Raw genomic sequence first — 16,846 nt, forward strand, 5'->3', positions numbered from 1 at the left:
GAGGAATCGGTTCATGCCAGGTCTCACTCTTCTCTGAAATACTGGGTCATCTCAATTGACAGACAATCTTCCCTGTCAGTCTTTGCTGGAGAAAAAAGGAAGGTCATTCGCCGAAGTTTGTCCTGGAGAGAAGCCTTGGAGTTTTTGCCATTTTGTTTGTGTGATGATGTACTTTGTTCACGTCTGTTGTCTAGCGGAGTCCTTTCTGTATGCTCTCGTTGAAAAACCTTTTGTCTGACTTTCTCGGCGTGCTTCATCAAAAAGTTGTTTTGCTTCGTCAGAATTTTCTTCTTGCCTTCCATCAACTTGTAGGTTTCTTTCAATACAATTGAATCTTTCAGTTTCAAATTCAAGGCAACAACTTCTTCTAGAAGCTTCTCGTTGCTTTCCTCCAGTTGCTGAAGTTCTTCCCGTCTGGTGATGCATTTTTCTTCCAAGACTTTTTGAGACTCCAGTTTCACTTTCAAATCATCAATTTGCCGTTTTAACTTTTTGTTTATCAATCGATCAGTCTTAATTTGTTTCTCCAGGTACTTGCAATCATCTTCCAGATCTTTTGTATTGTCTATTCTAAAGGCAATTTTTTGGACTTCCTTAGCCATGGTTTCATTCTCCTCCCTGATTTTTCCGGCTGTATGCAGAAGCTTGCAAACTCTGTTAAAAAGTTTGCCAACTTTGTTACAAAATCTCTTCTTCAGAGATTTGCGCGGGAACACGGATCCTGAAATCTTTCCGAAATCAAACATTTTCAGCTTTAGTTTGATGAGCAACTACTAAAAGCTTTGCAGCAATTTCTGTAAGCAGAGACGACGCGAATCTTCTTCAAAGTGAGGCAAAGGGAATCTTACAATAAAGTCAAGGGTTCCACCTCTGTGACATCAAAGGAGTCTGTGACATCATTGTTGAAATAATTCTTTAGTCCCGTCGCCATGCCAACATGGTGACCTGACAACATTCTGACACGCAAGTTTATTTGATCAAGTTGATTCTTATGAAAGTTTTTACAGTTTCTGCCTAATGCCAACGTCTGAAAACAATCGTCTCTCTGCGCTATAGATCATTTGTCTCTTTGTTTTAGACGGGGAACGGAGATAGGACAGACTCTTGCCACAAAACATGACTACATCCGTTGATAGAACTGTTTTATTTTTTCAGAAAACATGTTCTCTTTCCAGTTGAAAATGTTCATAACGATGCAATTATGGAAAGAATCCCCAATATAAACACGTCAAATGTTCTGAGTGATGACATACCTCACCTGAGTGAAGTTGGCCCCCCCACCTTCTTCAAATCAGACAAAATTGGTGTCAAACGTTTGTGCTACGTTTGTGCCGCTATCATTGTAAAGATATAAAGAAATATTTCTAGAGGTCATCCAATATACAAGACAGCCTGGTTCAGATGCAACAAATAGAATTACAAACTCAACAAGAAAACAAGTAATCGAGAAACTTGATAGAATTAAAATAAGCTAATAAAATACGAGGTAAAAACAAGAGCGAGTTTCATCACTCAACCAGCCCCCCCACCTTCTTCAAATCAGACAAAATGGGTGTCAATCAACTCGGCTATGTTTGTTTGTGTAGCAAAAATTTTTGATTTTCGTTTGTGCTGCTTTGGCTTTGAAGATATTAATGAAAGTGTAAAGGTCAAAAGGTCAACCAGCCCCCCCACTTTTATGATATCCAACTTTCTTTATATCTTTAAAATGATAGCGGCACAAACAAAAATTTTGAGCGTTAGCACTAGCCGCTAGCTCAGTATGGGAGCTTAGAGCAGAGGAGCGACTGCAGCTGACAGTAAAACAAAATAAAATATGTCTTTATTTCTTACCATCTTCAATGTAGAGCCTTTAAAACCACATGATAAAATCTGAATACTTTTTTAGAAAACTCTGGTGCTGACATTTATGATACTTCCCAAATATTCAATTTACCTTATAGGTTCTCAGGCATCCAGCGCATGAATAAAATAAAAGTTTAAAGCAACTTAAGTTATAATTTAAATAACACATGACTTTTATTGAGAACCACTCGGTTCCACCCGAACTGCAGCTCCGTTGTGTTTGCATGTAACTGAGGGCGGCATCGAAAATAATGACCTGACGTCATTATTTTTGAAAGTAAACAACGGTTTCGATGTAACGGCCGAAGCCTTTTCCTCAGAGATGCGGCGGAAAACTTTCTATTTCCTCGTTGACCGATCAGTTCATTCTGTACTCGTTCATCAGCGAGTAAGTGGAGGAAAAAAAATACCTCATTAGACCAGGTGACAGCAGAATATTGAGGGGAATATTGATATTCACCGCAAATTAAAATAAATGAATAAACACAAATATTAAAAAGAGCACTCTTTACAAAATACAGTAAGAACAGTTTAGTGAGAGTCAGGCCCCGTTTACACGACAACGATTTCGGGGGAAAACGGAAGAGTTTTGTTGCGTTTGTAGTGCGCATTTACACGAAACCACCGAATGTTTTCTCTAACAACGGCACAGATTGAAAACGGGTTCTAGAGTGCGATATTTCTGAAACGTAACGTTTTCCGTTGTCGTGTAAACCTAGAAAACGGATCTTTTCTTCCAGAGAATCCCCAGCTCATGCATAGTATGACGCAAAACATAGCTGCTTTCTATAATCCACAGAAGAAGAAGAAACTACTCACAATGCTGGTGTTACTGTTTCCCCATCAGATACGGTTCCCTCAGCGTCTCTTCACCGCTCCGCACCGCCCAGATGGCAAAATACACGGCTGCTTGTTCAGCGCTCTTATCTAGAGAACTACGGACCAGCCCCGGCTCCAGACCAGTTTAACAGGGGGGCACCGACTTATTTTGGGGGGCAAAATGAGTCATCAATGATAACATTTGCGTTATAAACAGCATGAGGATTGTTAGAGTTTGTAGCAGTAATTTCAGATAAATATATGTAGAATACCTGGTTATTAACTAAATGCACAAACCTAACAAGACTCCTGGTAGAGAGAAACTCATGGTGCTTTAAACACAAAGGATTTGCTGTTAGTAACGGCTACTGGTAAAAACAGAGGCAAAAACAGCAGCAGTGGAAAAGTTAAATACATGACAAAGCTTGATTGATACATATTGTAGTTTTCTTCTTTTTTTTCTATTTTGCAGACGCATGTGATTTTCTTTCTGCAGTAACTGGGACAGAAGACTTCAAACAGATGGAAACGTTTGACTGATCTCAGTGGCGCAAAAAGTGGGTATGCAGGGTTTGCAACGCATAGGGGCGCAGCACCAGAGGGGGCGCCAAAACTCCGTCTGGAGGGGGCGGCGCGCCGATGATGTTTTCCCCATACACATCAGCGCGCCTTACACTCCTTATAACGAGGTAATGTAGCGAGTTTTACCTTTCACGTATCGTCGCCTGGGGAGGGGGAGGCGTGAGCGTCGCTCCTTCACCCTGACGTTCCTTGCCTGGGGGGGAGGGGTTAGGGCGCCGATCTATGTTTTCGCATCCACCTGAATAATGTGTAGTAACAGAAAATCGCATCACCTTACATATTTTTTCTCTACTTCGCTCAGCTGAAATCTTGTGAAATTTGTCTGACAGTTTTGTTTGTGGTCAGAACACACCAAGCTGAGGTAGAGAACGTGTTTCAGCTCAGACGTTTCTCACTGCTTCATAAAAACATCGTGTTCTGAACTCAGTTCAGGAGGATGAGCTCAGAGAGTCCAACTCCAGAATAAGATGTTAACATGATTTCTGTTTTAATAATGATAAAAATAAAAATATTTTAAAGAATCTGTAGAAACTCACTTTTCAGTTCAGCAGAAAAAAAGCAGTGAGAAAATGTTTCATGCAACGATGAGTCAACAATATGACACCATGTTGGTTTGACTGTAAGATGAGGAAACTGGTTCCTGTCCCAAATAAATCTCCTTTTGACAAATTCCATTATCAGTTCAGATTATCTGGACACAGATCTGAGCGATCTGTTCCTCACATCCTCTACTTCATCTACCTTAACGGTAATGCAGCCAGCCAATCAGGGTCAGCCGATTGTTGGCATTATGACCCAGCTTCTTGCATTTATCAAAAACAAAAAAAAAAGCTCAGGAGAAAAGCTAACTGGCACACTGAAAAGTATTCCCATTCCTCTTACCAGTGTCCCGCCTCTCCTCTCTTATCCAACAAATTTTCAGCTTTCAGCAAAACCAAACATGTCAGATGTTACTTCTTAAAGCTTTCTACATAAACCTCACTGAGAGACAGAAGAGCAGAGGTCAAAGTTCAACTTCAGTAAGTTGCAACCAGCTATGCCTGTTGTGTCACATAATCACGTACTAAGCAGAATGTCTCCTGTTAGGTTTGTGGTTTTATCTAATATGTTCATCATGGCTGCAGAGACGTGAAACCATCGTAACACACCAAGCTGAGGTAGAGGTGTTTCGGTTCAGACGTTTCTCACTGCTTCATAAAAACATCGGGCTGTGGTTCATCCTGTAGCTCTAATCTATAATGTCAGTCTGTCTTCTTCACTGACTGAGTGAAGTCAGAGATCAGCAGCAGATCAAATCATGCAGCAGGTAGTTTGGATCACTGTGGTTCTGCTGAATGTCGTCTGGATCTCCTTCTTCTTAACTCCAGATCTGGATTTTTCAGGTAAGAGCAGCTAAAGGAGAGAAACCTTTAAATGTTGATGCTGCTGATGTGACATTAGTTTGAACTGATCTGTCTTTAGTCACATTCAGACTTCCTGTTTGTCTGTTTTCCTAAGTAACACCTCGTTTACAGTTCATTAAAGACTCTGGAAAAACTTGAACTCAGTGTAAGGGTACTCAGAGGGGACCCGGAAATTCAACCACACACAGGAGTATAAAAAGGAAAACAAAGTTTATTTCTTCAGATACTGGTTTCAGCTAAGGGAGAGGTCATCAAACACAGCACTGTAGAGCAGTGGACGGGTGGAGCAGAGGAACAGAGGGTCTGATGACAGGGAGATGCAGGAAACCAGAGGAACAGGCTTCTGTGGAGGCAAGGAAGATCTCCACGGGGAGATCCGAGATGCAGCACCCAGAGACTTTGTCGAAAAACAGGCAGAGGTCATACACAGGAGGACAGAGAGCAGACTTAGCTTAGAGGGGCAGGCAGTAATCGGTGGTCGTGAGGCAGAGCTTGGGTCAGGGTCCAGAAATCCAGAATAGAAGGGATCCGTGAAGGGCTTGGCAGGAGGGGTAAATCCGTGGTCAGAAGGAGGGGTCGAAGAAACACAGAAGGCTTGGCAGGAAACGCTGGATCTCTACTGGCTCGTGGCTGTCGATAATCTGGCAGGGAAGCAGAGGCTGAGGGGTGTTTAAGTAGGGCAAGGCCCAGGTGGAACAGGTAAGCAATCAGGCGTGGCAGGTGAACTGAATGAGTGCTTAACACAGCATGGACAGGACATGAATCATAACAGTACCCCCTCCTCAAGGTCCGGCTCCAGAAGGACCACCAGGCTGGTCAGGGTTGGACCGATGAAACTCCCTGATAAGGGACTTGTCCAAAACATGCCGGGCCGGCACCCAGGAGCGCTCCTCAGGCCCGTATCCCTCCCAGTCCACCAAGTAATGGATGGACCGGCCCCAACGTCTGGACCGAAGGAGACGACGTACAGTGTGAGCGGGGCCCCCATCAATCATCCGGGCGGGAGGAGGGGGTCTGGAGGAGGGTACCAACTGTGAAGTGAAGACAGGTTTGACACGGGACACATGAAAGGTGGGACAAACCCTGAGAGTCCTGGGGAGGCGGAGCCGAACAGCCACTGGGTTGATCACTTTGGAAATCGGGAAGGGTCCTATGAAACGAGGGGCTAGCTTGCGGTTTTCAATCCGCAAGGGGAGATCCTTGGTGGATAGCCAAACTCTTTGTCCTGTGAGGTAGGTGGGTGCCGGGGTTCTGCGACGATTGGCAAATCTGCAACATAAAGCGGAGGTTTTCAGGAGAGCCCTGCGGGCCTGACGCCATACCTGCTGGCACTTCAAGGCTGAGGCATGGGCAGATGGGACTCTAGTGGGCTTTTCTTGAAGAGACAACACAGGAGGTTGGTAACCGTAAACCGTGTAAAAGGGGGACAGCCCTGTAGAAGTAGAAGGGAGAGAGTTGAGTGCATACTCCACCCATGGTAGGTTCTGTGACCAAGAGGAGGGATCATGTTCACATAGCATCCGAAGCTTGGTCTCCACTTCTTGGTTGATCCTCTCCGTTTGTCCGTCAGTCTGAGGGTGGAACCCTGATGAGAGACTCACTGTGATACCCAGGAGACCACAGAATTCCTTCCAGAATCTAGAGACAAACTGGGGTCCCCTGTCAGAAACAATGTCAGAGGGCAGCCCATGCAGGCGAAACACCTCACGGGCCAGAATCCCTCCCAGCTCCTTGGAGGAAGGCAGTTTGCGAAGAGGAATCAGGTGGGACATCTTGGAGAAGCGATCAACGACTGTGAGAAGGACAGAGTGGTTATTGGAAGAGGGTAGACCAGTCACAAAATCCATGGATATGTGGGACCATGGGCGGTGTGGAACAGGGAGGGGTCGCAGAAGCCCAGAGGGTGGCCGACGGGATGGTTTAGCCTGACAGCAAACTCTGCAAGCCTTGATGAACTCAGTAACATCTTGTAGCATACTTTCCCACCAGAAACAACTCCTGATCACAGATAGGGTCTTAGTGACTCCTGGATGACAGAAAAGTCTAGACTCATGACAAAATGACAGTACCTCAGGTATTAGCTGCTCTGGAACAAAGAGTCGATCTTTAGGACAGTTCTCAGGGATGGGGCTTAGATGATGGGCTTCTCTTATTTTCTGCTCCAGCTCTAGCTTGGAAACTGCTAGATGCACTGACGTGGGGAGCACATAGTCCACCTGCTTTACCTCTTGACCCTCCTCCATAGTCTCATGAAGCCTGGAGAGTGCGTCTGGTTTAGCGTTCTTACTCCCCGGTCTGTAAGACAGTGAAAAATTAAAGCGACAGAAGTACAAGGCCCACCTGGCTTGCCTGGGGTTGAGTCTCCTTGCTGACTTGAGGTACTGCAGATTTTTGTGATCAGTCCAAACCATGAAAGGTTCCTTAGCTCCCTCAAGCCAGTGCCTCCACTCCTCAAGTGCCAGTTTAACTGCCAGTAGTTCACGGTCACCAACATCATAGTTGGTCTCTGCAGAAGACAGTTTTCTGGAAAAGAAGGCACATGGGTGAGTCTTGCCATCAGTGCACCTCTGACTGAGTATGGCTCCCACCCCGGAGGCAGAAGCATCCACTTCAACAATGAATTGGCGGGACGGGTCCGGTGTGCGGAGGACAGGAGCTGAGGTGAAAGCCCTCTTAAGGTGCTCGAATGACTCAGCAGCAGCCTTATCCCAAACAAACTTGCACTTGGATGAGGTAAGTGCATGAAGTGGAGAGGCTACAGAGCTGAAATTGCGGATGAACCGGCGATAAAAGTTTGCAAACCCCAGAAATCTTTGAAGTTGCTTGCGGTCTTGTGGGTGGGGCCAATTCTTGATGGCATCCGTCTTGCTGGGGTCCATGGAAATCCTGTTAGGAGAGATGACGAAACCCAAGAATGAGGTTGACTGTTTGTGGAACTCACACTTTTCTGCCTTGACAAACAGGTTATTCTGCAGCAAGCGGAGAATGACAGAACGGACATGAGCTTGATGGGCTGTGAGATCCTTAGAAAAAATCAAAATGTCATCCAGATAGACATATACAAAACGACCAACCATGTCCCTGAGGACATCATTGACAAGTGCCTGGAACACAGCAGGAGCATTGGACAGGCCAAAGGGCATTACTAGGTATTCATAATGACCGGTTGGGGTGTTAAAGGCTGTCTTCCACTCATCCCCCTCTTTTATCCGGACCAGATGGTAGGCATTTCTAAGATCTAACTTAGTAAAAACAGTGGATCCCTGGATCAGATCAAAGGCAGTGTTCATTAGAGGAAGTGGGTAACGGTTTTTGACTGTGATGTCATTCAATCCTCTGTAGTCAATACAGGGTCTTAAGGAACCATCCTTTTTGCCCACAAAGAAGAATCCTGCACCAGCTGGGGAGGAAGAAGGACGGATGATGCCTGCCTTGAGTGAGTCACTGACATAATCCCTCATGGCCTTATCCTCTGGGCCAGAGAGGGGGAAAAGACGACCTCTGGGAGGAAAGGTACCAGGGAGCAAATCAATAGCACAATCATAGGGCCGATGGGGTGGAAGGGCAGTGGCTCGATGCTTGTTAAAGACCTCCCTAAGGTCATGGTAAACAGCAGGTACTTTGGATAGGTCGGGGTAGGTCTCCTGTCCTGAGATAGGGACAGTACATGGGACCGAAGCCGCTAAGAGGCAGGTGGAATGGCAAGATGGTGACCAGCCCAACACCTCGCCCCTAACCCAGTCAATGTGGGGGTTGTGTTTTCTCAACCAAGTGGCCCCCAAAATGACAGGGAGACCAGGGGAATTTATTATCAGGAAGGAAATGACTTCATGGTGATTCCCGGAAATACTAAACTTAATGGGGCCCGTTTCGTGGGTGACCTGGTGAAGTACATGGCCGTCAATAGCCAAAACTTCAAGATGCTTAGAGGTGGGTAGGAGTTGGATACCAAGAGATTCGGCAAGGCCACGGTCCATGAACTCAGTGTCTGCTCCTGAATCAATAAAGACAGATAGGTGTTTGGTAAGGCAGTCAGTTTGGAGAAAGGCCTGAACAGAGAAAGGAGAGGATTTAAATCTCTTTTGACTCAGCAGGAGCCTCTTACCTCCTACTGAGCCTGGCCTTTTGCTGGACACAGACGAAGTAGGTGACCCTCTCCACCACAATAGAAACAAAGGCCTCTCTTAAGTCTCCGCTCTCTCTCTTGTGGGGATAAGCGTGATCGACCTATCTGCATAGGCTCCTCCGCCGGAGAGGTGGGAGATGAGCTCAAAGGTGGGGATGAGACCGATTGCTGTGGCCTGGGAACACGTTCAACTTGGTAAGTACGACTGAAAGAACCCCTCTCCAACCTTCTCTCATGAAGCCTCATGTCGATCCTTGCGGCCAGAGTCTCCAGTTCCTCCAAATCCTTGGGAGCATCCCGTGTAGACAGTTCATCCTTTACCTCCTCACTGAGACCCTGGTAGAAAGCGTCACATAGTGCCTCATCGTTCCAGTCACTTCCTGAAGAAAGAGCATGAAAGTCAATTATGTACTCTGTGACTCGCCTCCTGCCTTGTTTGAGTTTGAGCAAACCACGTGCAGCCTCCCTCTCAGGCAGAACAGGATCGAAGACTCTGATTAGCTCCTTAGAAAAGTCCTTGAACTGATAACAAATGAGGGAGTCCTTCTGCCACTCAGCAGTACCCCATAACTTGGCCTTCCCCGAGAGGAGAGAAATAGCATAGGCTACTTTAGCACGTTCAGTTGGGAAAGATGATGGTTGCAGTTCAAAGACAATCTCACATTGAGTAATGAAAGGACGACATTGACTCTGCTCACCCTTGAAAACCTCCGGAGGCGACAGACGGGGCTCATAAATGGGCGAGACCTGGTAGCCAGACTTAGAAGCCTTGGGGCTAGGAGAAGTGCTCTTTGGGGGAGGAGAGGAGGACATCTTATCAAGCATAGACATCATTTCTTGCATGTTAGCTTCCAGGCGGTTAATAGCGCCTTCAACACTGGAACGCCACTCCTGTGTGGGTGACGGGTCCATAGTGGCCAGATTATACTGTAAGGGTACTCAGAGGGGACCCGGAAATTCAACCACACACAGGAGTATAAAAAGGAAAACAAAGTTTATTTCTTCAGATACTGGTTTCAGCTAAGGGAGAGGTCATCAAACACAGCACTGTAGAGCAGTGGACGGGTGGAGCAGAGGAACAGAGGGTCTGATGACAGGGAGATGCAGGAAACCAGAGGAACAGGCTTCTGTGGAGGCAAGGAAGATCTCCACGGGGAGATCCGAGATGCAGCACCCAGAGACTTTGTCGAAAAACAGGCAGAGGTCATACACAGGAGGACAGAGAGCAGACTTAGCTTAGAGGGGCAGGCAGTAATCGGTGGTCGTGAGGCAGAGCTTGGGTCAGGGTCCAGAAATCCAGAATAGAAGGGATCCGTGAAGGGCTTGGCAGGAGGGGTAAATCCGTGGTCAGAAGGAGGGGTCGAAGAAACACAGAAGGCTTGGCAGGAAACGCTGGATCTCTACTGGCTCGTGGCTGTCGATAATCTGGCAGGGAAGCAGAGGCTGAGGGGTGTTTAAGTAGGGCAAGGCCCAGGTGGAACAGGTAAGCAATCAGGCGTGGCAGGTGAACTGAATGAGTGCTTAACACAGCATGGACAGGACATGAATCATAACACTCAGATAATCAGCAGTTATTTAACTTCTATCTAATCCACATATATAGAGGCTCACAGTCACATAGAGACTTACTTATATATGGGTACATGTCTTTTAGTAAGTTAGAGAGAAACCTCACGCATTTTGTACCCAAATTTGAGTTTCTCACATATTTCCGGCAAAATATTTAAGGATTCTTCTTACAAGGTATAATTCTACACCAAATTGTTTGGTTTCCTGCCACAGATTTAATGTTTAAATGATATCAAATGTCTTTAAATCTTAAATTGAGTCGAGGTTGGTGCCCGTTCCAAAATCTTGTTTTGAATTTTTGTGCAACACAGAAAATGTTTGACCAAACACCAAATGTTCTTTTACTTTTGATGTTTGCCTGGATAAATTTGAACCTATTTGTGGAATTGTGAAATGTTGATGCTGCTGGCATCCAGATCCACACAGAGGCTTCGGTTCAGATAGATCAGTTCCAACATTAATATGCAACATGAGTGGATGTGACCTTGTGACCTGCTCTATAACCGGGTTTGTGTCTCTCAGTGTTTGTAGAGAGGAGAAGCATCAGCAGCTCTGATGAGACGTTGATGATGAAGTTCTGCCTTCAGCCAGACTCTGACAGGAAGTGGACATCAGCTGGACCTTCAGCCAGCGGTCCAGATGGAGACATCAACACCGTCACAGAACGTCCTGGTGAGACGTAGACGGATTGGTTTGAGATCTGAAGATCTGAATGTTCTTGATATTTCTGTTGGAACGCATGAAATTATTCCCCATTTTGGAGACAATAAAATGCAAAAATAGTCCATATGTGTGTCAGCAAATATGAATCTTCTAAATATTTTACATGTAGAACTAAAGAAAAATAGCACAGTAGAAATAAATATTCCATTCTTTGAAGTTTTCCCCAAACTTTAATGTGATTCATTTGATTGATAAACTCCAAGTGGTTTATAACCGAGAGAAGTATGGAAATTATTTGTGACTTTTTTTTAGGCATTGACACAAAAAACAAATCTGAATTTCTTGTGCATTTTTTTTTCATTACATTTATGCTGTATTTTATCCAGCTTCCTAATAATTAAATTGGATTTTTTTTTTATCTCAGTACAAATACAATTGTTTGTGGAATTCTAGTTAAATCCATTGAGATTTGTGTGTGTAATGTGACAAACAGTAATTAAATGTTCAGTCATATATAAGAAGTACAAATATTAAACTTTGTGTTGATGTGAACAGTATTTTATATATAGTTCTACATTCAATCCTTGCATTATTTGCAGTGAATAGAAATAAAACTCAAAATGAAGAATCCAGCTCAGGTGACAAGTTTCCCACATCTGCAACTCCGGATCGCAGTACTCATCAAATGTGAGTAATATTTTTTTTAATTTGAGTAGAAGTTAAAAAGTGGAAACTGAAGAGCAGACCTCAGAGTTCTGCTGGCTGACTTCACAAATAATCAGTACAAAGCAGAGAGGACTCTCAGATGCAGTGACAATGTCAGGTTAATTGGTGACTCTAAACATTGAATAATTCTAACAACCTTCCTGTGGTCAATGTTTCAACTGTTCTTAATGTGACACTGAGCACAAAAAAAACTTGTAAAAGCTTTTGCAGGTCCAATGGACCCCATAGCTCAACAACACAGGAGGGTTAAATAAGAGACTGTGTGTAGACATTTTTTTTTTTTGCTTTATTTTTCAGGGACTTGCATGAACCTACTCATGAACAGAGATCGACTCTTTCTGAGGTCACTTCAACACCAATATTCAGCTCCAGCTCTAAAGTGGTTCTTGTTACAAAGATTCCAGAAATTCCTAGAAATCAGGAGATCAACATCAACCGACCCAAGCAGGAAATCCTCTGTCCATACAAACAATGTGAGATTTTACTCCAGCAAGTTTTAATCTAAACAGGGTTTTGGTATATACAATTTTTCCATATTCAACAATAAATCCTTCCCTGAATGACTATTCTAGATTTAAAGTGAAACATTTATTACAACCCTGGCCGGATATTTACAGTGCATGATACTCATTCTCCTCATATGATTCTCCTGTGCTAGGAGGTCATCAAGAAAACTTTGGAAATAGTCACACTGCCACCTATTGGTGATAGGAAGCATTATGTTTGGATAATTTAACTGGTTCCTAACACGGCTTATCAGGGCCGTTGTAGGTCAAAAAAGACTAAGTCAAAAAACAAACAAACAAACAAACAAACACAATTCGACTTTTCTTATTTTCAAAAGTAGAAAAATTTTCAACTTTTCTAAGTTTTTTCAAAAAACATTTCTGAGAATCTTGAACATTTTCAAAGGAAATTTCTCTCAAAATGTGAGCTTTTCTAGCAAAATTTTTGACTGAGCTCAGAAGTTATTTTCTCTAGTAAAGTTCGAAGTTCATGCTCTGTGTTAGTTTTTCTCCCAAATTTGACTTTTCATGCTCAAAAATGTCAAATTTCCTTGTTTTTTCTAGAATTGTTTTTAGATAATTCTCAAAACTCTGAGTTTCTTGGGGGTTTTTCTTCCTATTGACAATGACTCTAATATACTGTCATAGGTTCCATCCTTGTCACCTCATTTATTTTAAAACACTGATCAGTACATGTCCTTGTTTATGATAGTGTAGATGAAAACCACAACATCTCTATAGAACAAAGTTCAGATCAATCAGAACTGAACCATCAGGAGGAATTACTTTAGCGTGTGATCATGATAGATCATGATGTTCTATGGCTGTTGCCAGCCCATAGAACACATTTAGTGCAATAAATAAATGACAGAAATACAGTTTAAATAAAATGAATGACTTAAGGATTCCATGCAATATTTCCAGGGAATGAAAAAAAAAATCATTCAACTTGTTCTTGTCCTAAGAAAGGGCGTGGAACAGGGTTGTTTTAGGCTTTTGATCTCTTTAAGTTCCTCCATCCCTCATTAAACTAATACACATCAGCTGATATGTTTATATTCAATAAACATTCAAGTTTATATAGCTAGGAGTTGGAAAATATGTATAAGAATTATCATGTGGTCAAAACTAAAACTTGCCTAATTGTGCACACAGTTCATATGGTCAGATTTTTACCAATGCGGTGGTCTTGTTTTTAGATCACATTCGTCCCTGCTGCACCAAAGTGTACACAAAACCTATAGCCCTGAAGAACCTTTGTTCATTCTTCTACAATTCTTATTCCTGCATTTTGAGGGCGATTATGTAAGAACTGCCAGCTGGGTTCTTGTGCTTCTTTCTAGACTATTTATGCAGCATTTGCTCTGCTTCATTTCTGACTTCACTATTAAAATGTAATTTTATAGTTGTACCATTTTTTTTTTCTTCATTGAGGAAAGGGTCACAAATATGTGCATTTCTTTACTTTCAGTCTCATAACCGTAACGGGCCGCTCAGTCTGTGTGGATCCAGACCTGCGATGGGTGAGAAGAGCTGTAGAACATCTGAAGAACAAGTTCCATTAAAAGGGACGACTACTGTCCTGGAACACAGCCGTTGTGTAAATGGGTCAGACCCTGATCCAGGCAGAAAAAACCACCAGTGAAAAAACAAACTCATCTAGAGCAACCAGAGCCTTAATCTGAGGAGACGTCAAGGTCAGATGAGATCAGAATGGAGCTTTGTGGCCATCATGCAAGACATCAAACATGTTGGCCAAGATGACACAAGCCTTCACAAATTGAAAAGCATCATTGTTTATAAATAATATTGAATGTTATTATTGAAGCCACTTTCTTTTTCTTTTGGAAGAGTTAGACATTTTATGGTTTAAATTGAATTCAAATAAGTTTTTTTTCTCAGCTAATTATGGTGGATTTAGCCCATATATGGTATAGTTTCTGTGACATCTTTATTCCAAATGTTTCTTAATTAACATAAGTTCATTTTTTATCTGAGTCATTAAGCAGAGAAACACTGTGTTGATGTTTGGTGGATATGTCACGTAACTGCTGTGTTTTATTGGATTTATTTCTGGTTCTGTCAACAGTATCACTTTATCCCTATTAAACCGTCCAACTCAACACATTGGTCTGTTCCTTAGATTTTGATTAGAAGTGTTTAGCTGTGCATTTAGCTAAGCCTATGTACATGAGGACAACGCTTAGTGAAGATACTAATTTTTCTTTTTTTTCCAGCGAAATAATCTTCTGAAGATAAAAAAGTAAGGAAATCAAAATATTTATTGTGGCTTATTTATTAAAAATAGCCCCACAAAGACATTCTAAGCCTTCATAGTTTCACAAAAGTTTTCCAGACCGTCAGATAAAGAACAAACTGTTGTAAGGCGGCAGACAATCAGCAGACATGGATTTGAAAAACAGTTTCTACCAGAAAATATATAAAGAAATGAACTTAATTTTTTTTAATGTGAGATGAATTCTGAAGGCAATACATCCCTTCCCTTCCCTTCCCTTCCCTTCCCTTCCCTTCCCTTCCCTTCCCTTCCCTTCCCTTCCCTTCCCTTCCCTTCCTTCCCTTCCCTTCCCTTCCCTTCCCTTCCCTTCCCTTCCCTTCCCTCCCCTCCCTTCCCTTCCCTTCCCTTCCCTTCCCTTCCTTCCCTTCCCTTCCCTTCCCTTCCCTTCCCTTCCTTCCCTTCCCTTCCCTTCCCTTCCCTTCCTTCCCTTCCTTCCCTTCCCTTCCCTTCCCTTCCTTCCCTTCCCTTCCCTTCCCTTCCCTTCCCTTCCCTTCCCTTCCCTTCCCTTCCCTTCCCAGCACCATACTCATGGGATTCAAACAAAACGTGGGCCAACTCCTCTACCAGAACGGTCATCTCACAGGCACAACCAGGCTCAAAGCACACTTTCCTTCCACTGAAACACCTGTATATATCAAAGTGCTTCACAGGAACACAAACAGACAAGACCCATTAAAGACTTGAAATACATCTACTCAGGAGGAGTGATTTAATACGCTAGTTTAAAATTAAAGTGCTTGTCTTGAAACTGCAAAGTTGTGGGTTTGATTCGTGATTTATTTATGACTTTTGACAGTGTGTTTCTAAGAGAAGTTAATTAAATGTGTATATATTTGACATTTGAAATTGACATTTGTGACTGTACCTAGCAATGAACATAGCAATAGCAAATGTTGTAAGCAAAATTTAATGCAAGGGGACGCAAAAGAAAAAAAAATTCTGATGTCCCCTGGAGGGCTCCTAAACACATTAACAAAAAATAATCAGACTGCAGTTTGTAATTTTATTACTTTGGCTGAATCATGATAAACTGCCACCTTTTGCCACCAAGAAATCATTACTGATATAAATTTGTTAAAAGTATTACTGATTGCACTTTAAAAATTAGGTATCTTTATTTTAATAAAGGTAAAGTTTTAACAGTAATGATTTCTTTGTTAATGTCAAGTTGTCATAACACAGACATTTTGAATAATGTCAACTTTGTATCAAAAGGGTCATAATTTACCGAATGACGCTTTATGACAAGTTATAAATATTCATGAAGGCTTATTCATGTTCATGACAGATGTTATGTCATGTTTATGACAGTGTCATGACAGTCTTATTCACCCCCTTCAAATAAAGTGTTACCCCAAACTCATATCTAAACAACCTTTGAATCTTAGTTTGACTTCTATTGGTCTCAACAGGTTGTTTACTGAGAAAAGCACTTTTGTTATTCATTGCTACTTACTAGTCATTTTTGGTCCTGCAGCTTGAACACAATAACAAATATTTCGCCATATTTTATATTACATTTCACTGGAACTTTGCTGATTCCCCCAAAATTGGTCTTAAAAAATGTCAATGTTTATGGTCCCCCCAATAAAGAAATGGGATTTCCTCCCTTGATTTGACAATGACAGAATTACTTTCTCACATAGGTGTTGATTATTTTTATATAGATTTGTCCTTAATTATTAAAAATCATCACTTGAAAATTGTTATTATGTGTTTATGTACATTATCATTATCATATGTTTAAGTTTGAATGTGATTTGAAATATTAAAGTGCAACAGAAAAACAAAAACAGAAGAAATCTGAAAAAGATTTAATCCCAGCACTCTGGAAAAGCATACTTCTCAGATTAAGTAGGTACATTTTAAATCTAAACCTGCCAGGGCTATGAAGGATTTTGGGTTTAACTCTTGTGCATGTGAGGACTGAGGCAAATGATACAAGTTTTACGTGTGTGGGGTCAGTTGGACCCCATTTCTAAACACAATGCTTAATTGTATGTGACTTACCAATATGTTTATGCATTATTTGCAGTAAATGGGAAAAGAATGACCACTGAAGCTGCTCCTGTTGCAAAAATAACAGTTCCTAAAAATCAGGAAATCAACATCACCCAACCCGTTGAGCAGGAAGTCAACCGTAGCCCTTTCAGATCTGGGCAGGGCTATGGAGGAGCAAGAGGTGCAAGTGAGTATTTACTAAAGCTGGTTCTCATCCAAGTAAATGTGTTATAGTTTTGAAACAAAAAAACAAACATCTGGTTAAGGCAAGATTTTCATCTTATATCCTGTGAAGTTGCCTCTAGTTGTC

The 16,846-nt window shown here is 42.4% G+C and overlaps 1 protein-coding gene across 1 annotated transcript; it reads left to right on the forward strand.

The window, feature by feature from the left end:
* Positions 1-4,078: 4,078 nt before the first annotated feature.
* Positions 4,079-14,309, forward strand: LOC145548739 (uncharacterized). Its single transcript, XM_081599670.1, has 6 exons — positions 4,079-4,628; positions 10,867-11,016; positions 11,607-11,694; positions 12,031-12,206; positions 13,439-13,544; positions 13,711-14,309. Exons 1-6 carry the CDS (start codon positions 4,544-4,546, stop codon positions 13,802-13,804), a joined length of 699 nt encoding a protein of 232 aa, XP_081455796.1. The 5' UTR covers positions 4,079-4,543; the 3' UTR covers positions 13,805-14,309.
* Positions 14,310-16,846: the final 2,537 nt, after the last annotated feature.

Source organism: Poecilia reticulata, chromosome 18, assembly GCF_904066995.2.
Source record: "Poecilia reticulata chromosome 18, P_reticulata-male-v2, whole genome shotgun sequence".
Taxonomy (NCBI): Eukaryota; Metazoa; Chordata; class Actinopteri; order Cyprinodontiformes; family Poeciliidae; genus Poecilia; species Poecilia reticulata.